At 51.5% G+C, this 14503-nt stretch overlaps 1 protein-coding gene across 6 annotated transcripts in view; it reads left to right on the top strand.

The window, feature by feature from the left end:
* The window catches only part of MROH1 (maestro heat like repeat family member 1), a 127440-nt gene that overhangs the window by 33360 nt on the left and 79577 nt on the right, over window positions 1-14503 (top strand). For all 6 annotated transcript variants that reach the window (XR_007772494.1, XM_050939326.1, XM_050939327.1 and 3 more), the window contains 5 exons: window positions 876-1038; window positions 2540-2638; window positions 8521-8672; window positions 9405-9545; window positions 10685-10777. Coding sequence is in view for 5 of the 6 variants with exons in the window: in XM_050939326.1 (XP_050795283.1) it covers window positions 876-1038; window positions 2540-2638; window positions 8521-8672; window positions 9405-9545; window positions 10685-10777 (648 nt within the window). In the remaining variant the exon portion in view is untranslated. The remainder of the gene's footprint in view (window positions 1-875; window positions 1039-2539; window positions 2639-8520; window positions 8673-9404; window positions 9546-10684; window positions 10778-14503) is intronic.

Here is a 14503-nt window from a genome sequence, read left to right as displayed (position 1 = left end):
GGTCGGCCGATCCCCAGACAGAGACGGTACCCAGACTCAAACACTCCACAAGAGGACAGATAGACACAGAGACAGGACAGTCCTCAGTCCGGACAAAACACAGAAATAATTACCTGACCAGATTCCTGATGTCAGATCCCGGGATCCCTACCAGAACAGAGTGGGAACCAACAGGTTCGATGGCGTAGACTTCACTGTGGTTGTGCGCCTTTCAGCCCTAGTGGAGGACTGCTCGGGCCAAATGCCCAGGTGCCGGCTACCACGATCATCCTACAAAAATGGTCAGGAATCGCACAGCCCCAGTGAAGACGGTTGCCATCTCGGTGGAACCTCCAAATTGTCAAAGTTAGAATCAGGACTCACAATTTGTCAGACCACTCTGTTTTATTAGCGCAGCGCTCCGCCAATAACACCCAGATAATGTGAGCACCATGCAAGACACAAACTATCTTATTTATACAGATAAAAGGGCGAGCACTTAACAAGATAACAAAGGAAGCAGAATCTGATAAGTTTACCTGGGCTAGGCATGCATATCTTATTTCCTTACTAACTATTACCGATCTTCTGTTAACGTTTCGCCATTAGCACCCTTGTTTATGCCTAATGTTTCTTTTCCTGGCAACTGTATTTCAGCATTTCTTATTTCTGCTTAAAGGTACATACAACATTTCTTTAATCCATTCTTATTTTTACAATTTAATTCATTCTACTTTCACAGTGGTCTGTCCTGTGAACTTGCAGAGTTGATCAGGCAGTGTGGGAAAGTGCGTATGCTCTCCCTGGATAATAGGAACTATCGTGCGCAGAGCATCTTGCAGGGGTGATCTGTAACTATTTGTTTGTTTAATGTGGTCTTGTTCTGTTTGACCTAGGAAATCATTTATGACTGGCAGCAGGCAGCAAGCAATGTCCTGGTTGCCGCAGGGAGGCGTTTCATCAACAAAGTGATGGAGGAGGTGCTGACCAAATTTCAGCCGGGGATCCTGCCTCACTATTTCATCGTGCAGACTTTCGCAAACCTCTCTGTGTCAAATGGTAGGTTAGCTGCATCTAACCTCCTTGTTGGGAAGAGGACGAATGAAGATGGGTGATTCCATGGGCTGAGGGTAAAGGTGGAGAAGAGTTTTTGTGGGAAGAGTTGTTCTGGGAGCACGTCAGCTGGAATAGTCCTGGGATAAACTATGCCACCTCCATGGTGCAGTGAACTTCTGCGAAGACGTTCAATGCAGTTGGCACACTTCCTTGTTAAAAAAACAAACTGCCACACTGGATTTCACTCAAAACCAGGTTTTGTCCAACCTATGGAACTCCTTGCCAGAGGATGTTGTGAAGGCCAAGACTATAACAGGGTTCAAAAAAACTAGATAAATTCCTGGAGGATAGGTCCATCAATGGCTTTTAGCCAGGATGGGCAGGGGTGGTGTCCCTAGCCTCTGTTTGCCAGAAACTGGGAATGGGCAACAGAGGATGAATCACTTGATGATTCCCTGTTCTGTTCATTCCCTCTGGTGCACCTGGCATTGACAGCTGTCGAAGACAGGATCCTGGGATAGGTGGACCTTTGGTCTGACCAAGTATGGCAGTTACATTCTTATGTTCTGGTACAGTGAATCTGGGGGTATGCAGAGCTCTTCCGGGGGTGCATCAACTCAGCTAGATATTTGCCTAGTTTTACAACAGGCTCTAGCAAAAGCACTAGTGAAGTCAGGACAAACTCAAATTTCATACAGACACTGCCTTGTTTATACTGCTCTATAGACTACACACTGAAATGTAAGTGTGATATTTATAGTCCAGTTGATTTATTTTAATATTAATGGTAAAAAGGAGAGAGTCTGCCATAGTTCAGTACTAGTGTGCTGGGACACTCTCTTGTATGTTTTGATTCTTCAAGTGAGGTGAAACTTGGGGTATGCAAGACAAATCAGCCTCCTGAAAGGGGCACAATAGTCTGGGAAAGCTGAGAGCCACCGTTCTAGTAATCGAATCTCAACCGCAGTTCCCTGATTTCTTATGGGCATGTCCCATAGGCCAGTGTCAAAAGCCTGCTGTAGGGCTACACAGATTCCAGAGCTCCTGCCCATCTGCTGTTATGCAACTGATCTGCTGGCTAATGAAATGTCTGGCAGTAAGTGACTCTTGGCTGGCCAGATGCCTGCGTCTTGGGGACAGTCTGAACTGATACAACTCCAGGCACTTGAGGGGGTGGTAGCTGCTGGAACTCCATTTATAGCTTTGGGGTTGTAGGCTCTGTACCTGAGCTCTTGAAATCGGCAGCTTCCTTTTTATCACCAAATTGGCCTCTTTGTGTTTCAGAACTAGCACGCAAACCACATTAGATTGTCAAGGCCGCAGAGTCAGGGGCTCAGATCAAATGTTAGATGCCAAAGCAAGTTCCTTGCTCAACCTTCATTTGATCAGCTCCACATACGCATTCTCAGACAGTCTCTAGCGACGTAGTTGCATACTGTTCTTCCAGAGGAGCCTGGCCTCAGTTCACCTCGCCCCACTGTAACTTTCTCCTTTCTTCCCTTAGTGTTTGGGATGGTGCCTTTCTTAAATTCTATCCTCGGGACCATGCTGCCAATGCTGGGAATGGCCAAACAGGACCACATGAAGTCTGTGTTTTGCTATGGTAAGGTGGCTTGCTCCTTTTTACTGAGGCTGTGGTGGCTTCTGAAGGGTTGTCTTAGGGAGATACAGCTCCCTTAGCTTTGGCTGTAAAGGAAATCCCTGCATTCTGTGGAGGAAAGACTCAGCCCAAAGGCCAGGAGGGTTGTTTCAGAGCAGAGCTACAGTATTTTAAATGACTTGGCTTTGGGAGATGGCTGCCTCGTGGGTAGGATACTAAGCCTTTCGTTTCTAGGGCACTGGCTTGAATCTAACCCAGGTCTGTCCCTCCCTCCTGCCTGTTCAATGCCCTATAAAATGGGTGAGGAGGGAGCAGTGGGATCTTTGGTCTGGGATGTGGTCTCTGTGTTGCAGAAAATGTAACAGAGAACCGAGGGCAGTGGACAAGGAGTCTGAACTGTCTCCTAGCTGGGGACAGTGTGGAAACCCATTGGGCAAGGATGTGAGTGGTGGCGGAGTGATGAATTTGGAGTGGGAGGCAAGCCACAGAGGACTAAAATGGCTCTTTGTAGGGGGTGAGGAATGTCCCCTTTTGCCAACTGAGCTGGGAAAACTTGAATGAAAGCTTGACGGATCGATCCTAGTCTCAAAATTGTGGCAGTACCACTACTGCATCTTTTCCCCCAATTACTTCCAACAGGCCTAGGGACCCTCCCGTTTCTCCCCCATCCCTCAAGGCGCATGAACTAAACTTGTGCCTTTACCTGGTCACAGTTCTGAACAAAGTAATTGCTGTGGTGGGATTTTCCAGCACTTCCTTTCTGCCGATTATCTCCGCACCTAAAATGGGCAAAGTACTTTTAGAAAACCTAGGTCCTTATTAACTAGAAGCTTCCTGGAGTGAGGGGGCTCGTGCTGTACGCTGAGCTCACTGGTCTCAAAACTGCTGTCAGAGGCAGGAGATCAAGGGTTCTTGGCTTTCAGTGACATTTTTGCCTCTAGAGTGAAATTTACAGAAGATGTACAGAATCAAACATCTCGGGGAGTTCGCCAACAGCCTCCGCTCAGTGACACTCCTTGAACTTTGTGATGTGGCTAGGCTGTCATAACATTTCTTCCCCGATCTGGACCTTAGCGTCCAAAATATGGGTGTTAGCATGAAAACCTCCAAGCTTAGTTACCAGCTTGGACCTGGTATCGCTGCCACCAGCTAAGAATTATACAGTGCCTAGCTCACTGTGGACTCCCCAAAACCTTCCCTGGGGGACCCCTAGACTCAGATGCCTTGAGTCTTACAACAAAGGGAAATAACCCCCTCCCCTTGTTTCCTGGTTACTTCCTCCCAGGCTCCCCTCCCTGGACGACCCTAGGAGATTCCCTGCTTCCAGTCCTGGAAACACAAGTACCGAGAGATCTAATCTCTCCCCCTCACCCAGAGGGTATGCTTAGTAAATCTAACACAAAGAGATTTTCCCCTTGACTTTTTCCTTCCACCAATTCCCTGGTGAGCTGCAGACTCAATTCCCTGGAGTTCCCCACTAAAGAAAAACTCCAACAGGTCTTAAAAAGAAAGAAAAAGACATTAAAAATAGTCTCTGTAATAAGATGACAATATACAGGGTCAATTGCTTAAAGGAAAAAAATGAATAAACAGCCTTATCCAAAAAGAATACAATTTAACACATTCCAGCAACTACACACATGTAAATACAAAAGAAAACAATATAAACCTATTGTCTTACTATCCTTGTACTTACAACTTGGAAACAGAAGATTAGAAAGGTAGGAGATAGAAAGATCACTCTCAGAGCTGAGAGGGTCAGACCCAAGACAAAGAACAAAGAACTCACACCCAAAACTTCCCTCCACCCAGATTTGAAAAAGTCTTGTTTCCTGATTGGTCCTCTGGTCAGGTGTTTGGTTCCCTGTGTTAACCCTTTACAGGTAAAAGAACATTAACCCTTAGCTATCTGTTTATGACATAGGCCAGAGTGGAAAACGTGAGCCTAGAGCTGGGGTGGGGGGAGAGGTCAGAAGATCTGAGTCTGGTCACCAGGTGAGCTGAGCTCTTCGTGCTTGTGAGCTGTAGCTGATGCCTGTGCTGGGTTTCCCTTTTGATGCCAGCTGGAGCCGCCCACGCAGCTGAGAGCAGGCTTTGGGCCTGCGTTCTGTTGGCTGTCTGGCACATTGGGTCAAATGTGATGTGGTTCTTGGTGTGTCTGGCTGGTGAGTTACTTCTGCATCTTTGTTCAGTTTCTGTGTAACCACCTGCTCCTGTCAGGCTTTACTGGGCTATTGTGTTACTGTCTTACAGCCCAAGACAGAGTCCTGTAGTCGTCACAGGAGCCTGGCGGTGACACTGTCGTCTCAAACATCCCAGTAGAGGATGCTCTAAACTTGTGGCTTCCTTTATCAGCCAGCTGAAAAGAGAAGGGCAGGTCTGTGCGAGCACCGTTCTCCTCTCAAAGGCTTTGCCAGATGCAGCAGCTTTGCTCTCAACCCTGCTGGGCGAGCAGCCTCTCTGGCCAGTGCAACATCCTCACCCACTGCTGTCTGAACGCAGGGGCCGTGCTGGGGCAGCTCTGCACTGGGAACAAATGGAATCAGAGAACCTCTTGAAAGGCCCTCAAGCTGCAGGGGAGAGATTTCTGTGCCTACGCTCTGCAGCACATCTCGTCTTGCTGCTGGAATAACAAAGCGAGATCCAGAGACTGAGTTTGCTCGAACGCAGTAATCAAACTCTCTCTCCGGTGCTGGCTGGCTGGCGCAATCCAGTGCACTCCACTGAAAGTGAATGCTGATGCCCTGAACGGGTTGAAGTGTAACTTTCATGCATCATTGCAGATTTTCCAAGGAGTCAGAGTAAAGCTTCTGTGAGGAGGAAAAATATTCATAGTTGTGTGTGAAGCTCGTTTAAATATTCCTTGTGTGCCTCACTCAGCCAGTGATCTGGCGCCCAAGTCAGTGCTGGCAATGGCATTGCAGGGTCGCAGTTGCTGGCTAGTCACCCCTGAGTCTGCCAGGAAGAAGCTGGTTCTAATGCAGGCGGCTTGTCTTTGTGGTAGAATGACGCTCTTGTCTAGTGCTGCCATGCGGCACAGAGTGCTAAATATCTTCAGTATCTTACAAACCATGAACGCTCCCCCTCTATGAAAAAGGGCATTCAGGCTCCCTGTTTCCTCAGGGCAATGACTGGGCAAAGGTTAGTGAGTTGGCATCAAGGCATGGAGCACCCCTTGGGCATTCTTGATTCTCAGTCCTTTATTGTACGCAAGGGGCTGGGCGCTCTGACCTGGTCCAGCAAAGCACTTAAGCAGGTGCTTGATTTTAAGCCTGTGCTTGCCTCATTGACTGGCTTAGTGGGACTACTTCGATTCATGGTATATACTCTACGTAGCACCTTCATCATGGCTGAGGACTCCATCGTGCCAGGTGTTGTAGAAACAGAACAGAAATGGCCCCTGCCCCAATGAGTGTAAAAGGGAGTACATCTGGTGTCTTACCCTTCCATCTCGGCCTGGATCCAAGGAGACAGTACTGGCCTGCATGGCATGCAGAGGCCTCTGCACCAGAGGCCTAACCCTTGGCACGGTTTTTGTAGTCATTGAGGCAGAGGAGGGCAAGGTAGCTTTGTGGATATTTATGGAGAGCTCCTCCCAAGCATGAGGGGCAGCATGGGAGAAAGGGCTTTTCCGTGGGTCAGGGCTGGAAGGCCCAGCACACTAGGGGGGCTGATGCCTAGAAATGGAGCTAAAAGCTAAACAACTGGGAACCAACAGTCAGGTGACTAGTTTGAAGAGACTTGGGATTGGTAATGTCCAAGGGTAGCTGGTTGTGGGTGCCCTCCCTGCAAATCGCCTGGTGAGTAGTGGTGGAAAGGAGGCTGTAGCTGTGTGAAGTACAGCTGCATCTTCCTATCTTCATCGTGCTAAAGCCCACACAGCTGCAGCTTGGGACAGAACAAGACCTGGCAGCCCATGAATACCCCACCCCCACGAGGTCCCTCCAGCTGAGACAACTTCCTCAGCCAGGATCCTTCAAATGCCATTTTCCTGAATCCCAGGAAAAGCACAACCAGTTTCTCCATGGCAGAGACTGGGCATCACTTCCCCTAGTGAACCAGGCCTCACTCTTTGCATGTCCATTTCCAGCTCTCCTCTGGCTGTGTCAGCGTTGCACTGGAAACCTGGGCTTCCGATTGTTGGACCAGGGGCTCCCAGCTGTGCGCATGCGTCCGTGCTGCACTAGGCAGCCCTTCTGCCTTGGGGCTGTGGCTTGAGCTACATTCACACTGCAGTAGGACGGGGCTTGGCCCAGAGTCACAGTGGCTCTGGCTCTGACCCTCTCCCCAGCAGGGCCCTAGGACTCTGGTTCTGAGAACTTGCTGACCTGAGTCAGATGGATTTGAGAGTGGATGGCAGAGGGGCTAGGGCTCAAATCAGTCAGTCTGGGCTGAGTGGGCAGTGTAGACGTACCCTGTGTGCCAGGGCAAGCTGGCTCCATGGAGCTTAGAAAAGGGAACTTTCAGGTAAGCACAGATCAATTTTCCTGTGCTGCAGCATGCCAGGGCCTCAGCTTTGTTACAGGGACTCTGGCAGCAGCATGTCCCAGGGTGGGAAGCATGTTCTTCCTTTAACTCACATGATGAATTTGGAGTGTTCGTGTTGGTGTTGGTGTTGGGTGTGTAAAAGGATATGAAGGCAGCAAGTGCAAGCCTCAGAATTCACCACTGTTCACACTGGCACTACTTAAAACGCCCGAACGGTGCTCATTTGGCAGAAGTCTCCTCCGCTGCAGTGCCCAGGGAAGCTGGAGGGCAGCCAAAGTGAGGAACAGAAGGGGTAGCTCTGCACCCGCTCCTGGAAATCCCATGTGAAGAGTCTGGGCGCTTCTCTGTGCTAACCTGAAATATCCCGATTTTTCCTGAAAATAGGAAGGCAGGACTTGAGAAAACTACATGGCTGACCCAAGGAGTAAACCAGCGTTTCTCCAACTTATGTACTGGTGACCCCTTTCACACAGCAAGCCTCTGAGTGTGACCCCCCCCACCCAATACATTAAAAATACTTTAAAAAAATATATTTTACACCATTATAAATGCTGGAGGTGAAGTGAGATGTGGGGTGGAGGCTGACAGCTCACAATCCCCCCGCCCCGCAATAACCTTGCAACCCCCTGAGGGGTCCCAACCCCCAGTTTGAGAACCCCGGGAGTAAAGAACCTGTGGGTGAGAACCTGTGCTGGCCTGGCCACTGCATCTTAAAAGGAAGGAGGAGGTTGTGGGCCATGGCTACTGTAGTAGCCAGTCAGTCTAGCTAGAGTGGTTAATTTAATGTTTTAAAAACAACACCCCTCTTTTCCTTCCTGTCTTTCCCCTGTTCTCTTTCCCGTCCTAGACCAGGGTATGCTTCTGCCACCTGCCTTGTGTGCATTCTCTCCTTTCTTCTCTGCCCACCCCTTGTGTATTTGTGTAGGAAATGTTACCAGACACCTACTGGTCAGACCTATTGATCAGTCAAAGACTGATACAAAAGATGAGGAGGATCCACTCTGGGTTGGGTTCTGCACAGAGCCCGAACATCAGGTCTCCTCTTTGCTTTCCAAATGGGCTAAGTTGAGACATCGGCCCCACTTCAGACTCTAAGTGGTAGTTATCAGGAGCCATTGCACCAAAATGGGGACTAAAGGTCTTAAATACAGGCCTTAAAGCACAAGAGCAGCCCAGTGAAAGCATCCTGTTGACTTGTGACAGCTGCAGACCTCTCCTACAGGCTACCCCTTCAGTGCTGGTGTTTCTGCTAATAAAGTGTTAAAAGGGAATTGCTCATGCACCAGGATGCTGGATGTTGCTCAAACAGCAGCATCTCAGCCCTCAGTCGAAAGCCTGTTGTTAACTTTAATGGTGTGTGTGAGAGAGATCTAAATGAGTAAATCTCTGTCTTGTAGCTCTGCAGCATTTCAGTGAGAGCATCCAGGAATACCTGGCGAACTTGGATAAAGCGCCTGACCCCACTGTAAGGAAAGACACCTTCTCCAGTGAGATCTTCAATGCCTACGATGTTCTCTTCAACGTCTGGCTGCAGAGCCGGGAGGCCAAGGTGCGGCTGTGCTGTTTGGTAGCTTGGTGTGGCTACGTCCCTGAGTGGGTTTCTCCCTTCTCGCTAAATCTCCACTGTCAGACTGGGCCTGCCACTGCCCATGCAGGGGTCTGTAGTCTGCCTTTCTCCCCATCCCACCCTAAAGACTCTGGTCTGCTGGCTGAGGGAGCGCCTGTCTTGCTCTCTAACGCCATGCAAGTGTTTGCCCTCTGGGACAGCTGTAGTTGTCACTCTGTCCCTGAGTTATGCAGCTTGGAGTGGGAGAGTCTTGTATGCACCCCTTGCTAGCATCAGGGTGTCAGCTGAGCCTAAGGGAGAGGAGGCAACATGCAAATCCTATCCGGGAAGAAACTGGGCATGCTCCATCTAGTTGGATGTGGGCGTGACGGAAGGTGGCCTGGCTACACCACCCACCCGCTCCCTCAGCACCTGATACCAGTGGTTCCTTTGACTGCACGGTGAGACCCAGCTCCCCTTGCCCTTGGGTTGGTGGAGCAGTGTGGGCAAACGTACACTGCCGCTGCGCCTTTCACTGGGTCCTCTGAGCAGGCTCGGTCCGTGTGGTGGCTAGTCTGGGACCGTCTCCCAGCACCAGAGGAGCACAAACCAACCCCTCTGACAGTCGTGCTGCTGTGGGGACAGTGTTGGAGCCAGCCTAGCAGCACGACCCTGACTCCAGGGCTCAGGCTGTCTGAGAGGTCTGACTCTTGCAGATTGTTTCTGTCCCTGCAGCTGAGATTCGCCGTTGTGAAGGCTCTTGGGCCCATGAGTCACCTGATGCCCAGCGAAAAACTCGAGGAGCAGCTACCGAGACTGGTGCCGGGAATTCTTGCTCTCTACAAGAAGCACGTGGAGGCCTTTTATGTGACCAAGGTAAATGGCTCAGCACGCTGCTCCAGTGGGACTGAGGGGCACCCTCTTGTGTGTCCCCGCAGCTACCTGTAATCCATGTATGTGTGTTCCTTAGATCATTGACCAAGGTGCTCCCAGGGGGTGGGGGTGGGACAGGAGAACATACTGCCTGTAAGATTGTCTCCCCGTGGCCGTGCACACACTCAGTACAAGCTGGGTGCCCCTCGAGGACCCACAGTCCTGTTGCTTCCTTTCCTGCTAGGCCCTTCTAGTCTGCCCAGCACATCAGACTGAGCTCCAGGCTTTGGCAGCAAAGGAGCAGTTCGAAGGCTCCTTTCGTACCACAGGCCGGGTCACATGCCCAGACCTATGTGTTGGGGCACGGTTACAAATCCTGCCTTGTCTGAACACTCTGGCTTGGCTGGAATCACGCTAGGGTTGGCACCACTGAGGCTGGTCAGTGTGGTATTGGCAGGTTCTGATACCTCTTTCACAAAGGCTGAACCTGCCATTGGCCAGGGCCCGGCTGCTGCTACCATGTGCCTCTTTGTCAGGGAGGGGCAAACTTATTGCTACTGACCCAGAGTATAGCAACCTCTCTGGTGGATTGGGAGTCCACTCCAGATGGCCTGGCAGGTGATGACCTCTCTACCACTCCTTCTGCCCCATGTCCTGCTCTGGTGCTGGGACCACTGTATTTCCTTCTGTCCTGGACTCCTCTTGCTCTGCTCGTTCTTGGCTCCCGCTGCCTGTAAGGGGAGGATGTCCAGTCGAGCCCCTCCAAGACAGAGTGCTGTTAGCAGAGAAGCAATGACCGGGTTGGTAGTCTGCCAACGTACATGGCTGGCTGCAGCAGCCAGTATGTGGAGATGCTGCTCTGTGGCAGGCTGCAGCAGGAGAATGGGGGAAGATGGATGAGTTCCAGAAACCTCCTTGGTGCTTTACCCACAGCAGCTGGATGATGATTGCACTTGGTTTTTCTACTACAGCCCCATCCCCTTAGCTCAGCGTGCACTGGGATAGTGTCTCCTGGGTTTGGATCCTGGTCATGGAGTCTCTCTGCTTCCTGATCACCAAGTCGTTACTCTTTCATTTCCAGCGGGGCGGCGGTTCCTTTTCCTCATGCTAATTGCAACATTCCAATGTCTCTTTCTGAGCAGAGCTTGTGCCAGATTCTTGAGGCTTCTGTCAACTTTGGCAGCCGCACTCTGGACACGCAGCTTGATGCCCTTCTAAGCACCCTGCATCCCCAGGTAAGGATCGAGATGGGTCAGCAGGGCTGGGAGACCTATTCTGGGGCTGGGTGCTGGTAAGCCCAGACGTTCATTAGAACTTCCTGAACGGTATCTCAGGAAATGGCACATGGGATCCAGAACCTGGGGCTGGAGTTCACATCCGAGTGCTGCAGCCACCTGCATCAAGCTGAGAACTGTGTGCATTAGGGACCTCTTACCCTAAACACTGCCCCATCTTGCAGAAGGAACTTCCCAGTCTAGAAGGCCTTCAGGCTCCAATTTGGAATGAGGCACGAGAAATATCTCCATTTAAACAGAGACCATATTTCTGTTTGAGGGCAGGGGCCAAGCCGGCCAGCCTGTGCACATTCCAGAAGGGGCAAGAGGTATTTGGAAGGAGCAGCTGCTGCTCCCAGCACAGTTCAGGGTGAGCTGCAGAGGAACATAGAGCATGTTTCTCTGCTAGAGAGACAGTTGGCTTGGTGCCTCCTAGCTGCCCTGAGCTGCTCCTGCCTCCTTCCCTGATGGCCCTTACCCTGGCAGGGGAGATGAGAAGCCAGTCCCTTGCTAGCAGGATCAGAAGCTGTTTGCTCTGCTGCCCCAGCTGTCCTGAACAAGGGTCACACCCCACTCTCAGTGAAGCAGTAAAGGCAGAATCCACAAACATGTGGAGAAAAGACAAACCCTTGAAAGGCTGAAGACTAGGCGTGAGCAACACCAAGTACTGCTAACAATCCTGGGAGCAAGATCGGCGTATCCTGGAGCATCTTATTCATGTGGGAGCCCTACAGGGGTGGTCTGGCACCAACTCTAGATTAATCCTGTAACTGTTAAGCACCAGTTGTCCATGGTTTCTCAGTAGCATATACAGGAACTGAGGTTTCACCTTCATCCTGGTAGGACAAGACTGTTGGGTCTGTCTTTTGTGTGTGGTGTGTTGGGACCTTTCTGGGTGAGATGCCAGGAGTCATGAATTGTTCTTTTGAGGCTGGAAAGGTGGGAGGTCCCTGGTGTCCCATGGTGGAGTCTGTAACTGGCAGGGAGTGTTCCTTGTTAGATGCACCTAGGGGTAGGTTTGCATTGCCTAGGATATCCAGACTACATACCTCTTGGACAGATGTCGTAGACTTGACTGAAGAGTCCAAGTGCTTCCTCACCAGCAACTAGTTTTCTATTGCAGGCTGCTGAATCAGCGTATTCCTATTGTAGCTTTTTAATGTCCTTGAGTATCTAATCTCTACAAACGCTCCCTCCCCTCCAAGCCCTTAGCACAGGGCAAACTATGGCCTGTGGGCTGGATCCAGCCCCTCGGGGCTTTCAGTCTAGCCTGTGGGATTGCCAGCCCCATGGTGCAGTGGGGCTAAGGCAGGCTCCCTGCCTGCCATGGCCCTGCGCCGCTCCGGGAAGCGGCTGGCACCATGTCCCTGGGGGAGTGGGGCAGGGGGCTCCCTGTGCTGCTCTCGCCTGCAGGCACCACCCCCACAGCTCCCATTGGCTGGGAGGGGGGAACCGCAGGCGAGGATGGCATGTGGCAGAGCCGTCTGCCCCACTGCACCTCGAGGAACCACTGCTGGAAATGCTGGCTGTTTCCGGGAGCAGCGCAAGCCCAGGGCAGGCAAGGAGCCTGCCTTAGCCCTGCTGCCACCCTGGTGCCACTTGTGGTAAGTGGGGCCGGGCCGGAGCCCACAGCTTGAACCCTTCCCACACCCCAACCCCCTGCCTTGAGCCCCCTCCTGCACCCCTCTTGCCTTGAGCTCCCTCCTGCACCCCAGCCCCCTGCCCTGAACTCCCTTCCGCACCCCAACCCCTTGCCCCAGCCCTACATTCATGGCCCTGCATGCAATTTCCCCACCCAGATGTGGCCCTCGGGCCAAAAAGTTTGCCCACCCCTGCCTTAGCTGAAAATGGTGCTCTTGGGCGGCTTCAGCCGCACTCAGGTTGCGTAACCTGGAGTAGATCACAGGTGTCCAGCTCTCCCATGTGGAGTTATAGCCTATGGAACGTGCATGCCTTGGCATGCGGCCAAGCCACCACTTGAATCAGGTGCTAGGAGCAGGCCCTGATCTGTGCTGATGACCTGTCCCTAGGAGCAGCTACTCTGTTAATGCCGAGGTTGTTCGTGGCACCAGGTGTTTATAACTTTAAGGGGGGAAGCACTAAACCCTCTTCCATTCCTGTGCAGCCCACTTCAGTGTCTAGCACCTAGACTACGCCCCTCAGGACGTTGCCACTAAGTAAATGGTCCTGGGCTGCACTTTGCCAGTCCAAGGGCAGGGTGGCCGAGTTCTGTCTGACGCTGCCCCCATGTGTCATGGTCCTTTCTAAAAGCACAGACCCTGTTTCACTCTCTGGAGACTCGGCCCTAGAGCTAAATGATGTGGCCTGGAGAGAATGGCTTGAAATGAGCCAGGAGGGTGATGGGAGGTGCGTCCGAACTCCTGAAGGACAAGCGATGGCTGTGAAGCGGAGCCAGGTGCTCTGGAGAGGTCTGAGTCCGGTGACTTTCCGAACTAGCTGGAGGCATGTTTGTGCTGCCCTAATGGAGGCAGCTGTGCGGGGATAACCATGTGCAGAGTGCAGAACACCCTTTGTTTGAATTGCTTTTCTGCTCGAGCAAATGACTCTGGTGCTGCTGAGTGGATTGGCATGAGCCACGGGTCTCCAATGGGGTAATGCCGTCGTAGCGCTGGAAAGCGCATGTACAGCTCAGCTTTGAGGGAGGGTGAATCACGTGGGAAAGAACTGGGATTCTGGGTTTGAATCCAGCCACTTGCACAGACTTGCTCTAACTCTAGGCCTGGTCACTGGGTCAAAAGCAGAAACTTCGGTGAATCCCTAGAGCTGCTTCTATTTAGTTGTCGGAGGGGGTGCACTCAGCCTCCCCACATGGCCCCCCCATGATGTCCGGGGGCTGACTTGTGATTGTTCGTGGTACAACACTTTAGGGATTAAGCGCTCCTGGGATGTCCTGTTCCCCAGCCCGCTTCTGGCTATAGGTGCCTGAATCTTCAGGAGCTGAGGGATAACCCCCAACTCCCTGTTCCTCTTCAGCCTGGCCTGGGCTAGGTTGGGCCAGCCTATGGCTGCTGAATTCATTCGCCAAACCATACGAGGGGGAGGGAGTTGATCCCCTTGATCAGATGGCCTCTGTCTATGGGGTAGCACCCTTTTAAATCACGTTAATGTCTTTTTAAGCTAATACTTAATTTGTTTTCCTTTTAAGGCCTGGAAGATCAGGTGCCCTGGGCTCGCCATGGCTGGAGGATGGGCAGTACGCAAGGCATTGACGTGTGCTCCTCAGTGCCCTGCCTCCACCAGTGCTTTGTCCAGGCTCCCAGCTGGAGTTTGATATGAGCCCGTCACACTGATAAACAAATACTGTTAAAATGCTAAACCCCCACAGCTAACGCCAGCTGTGCTAAGGCACCTAAAACACCCGTTTTACCGGGTGTGCTAGTCAGACAGCAGGCACGTGACTGTAGCAGAGGAACTGAGGGTGGTGAGAACTGCGGGTAGAAAACAAAGTTAGATGATAAGGTAATGGATGCCAATCCTATGCAGACTGTATGCTACCGAAATAGTACTTTATATACAACTCTACATATACAATGATGGGGTCTAAATTAGCTGATGTGACTCAGGAAAGATCTTGGAGTCACTGTGGAGAGTTCTCTGGAAACATCCACTCACTGTGCAGCGGCAGTCAAAAAACAAACAGTGTTGGGCATCGTTGAGAAAGGGACA

Source organism: Gopherus flavomarginatus, chromosome 2, assembly GCF_025201925.1.
Source record: "Gopherus flavomarginatus isolate rGopFla2 chromosome 2, rGopFla2.mat.asm, whole genome shotgun sequence".
Classification (NCBI taxonomy): domain Eukaryota; kingdom Metazoa; phylum Chordata; order Testudines; family Testudinidae; genus Gopherus; species Gopherus flavomarginatus.
The sequence above is the reverse complement of the archived record's forward strand: the minus strand, read 5'-3'. Positions and strand labels throughout refer to the sequence as shown.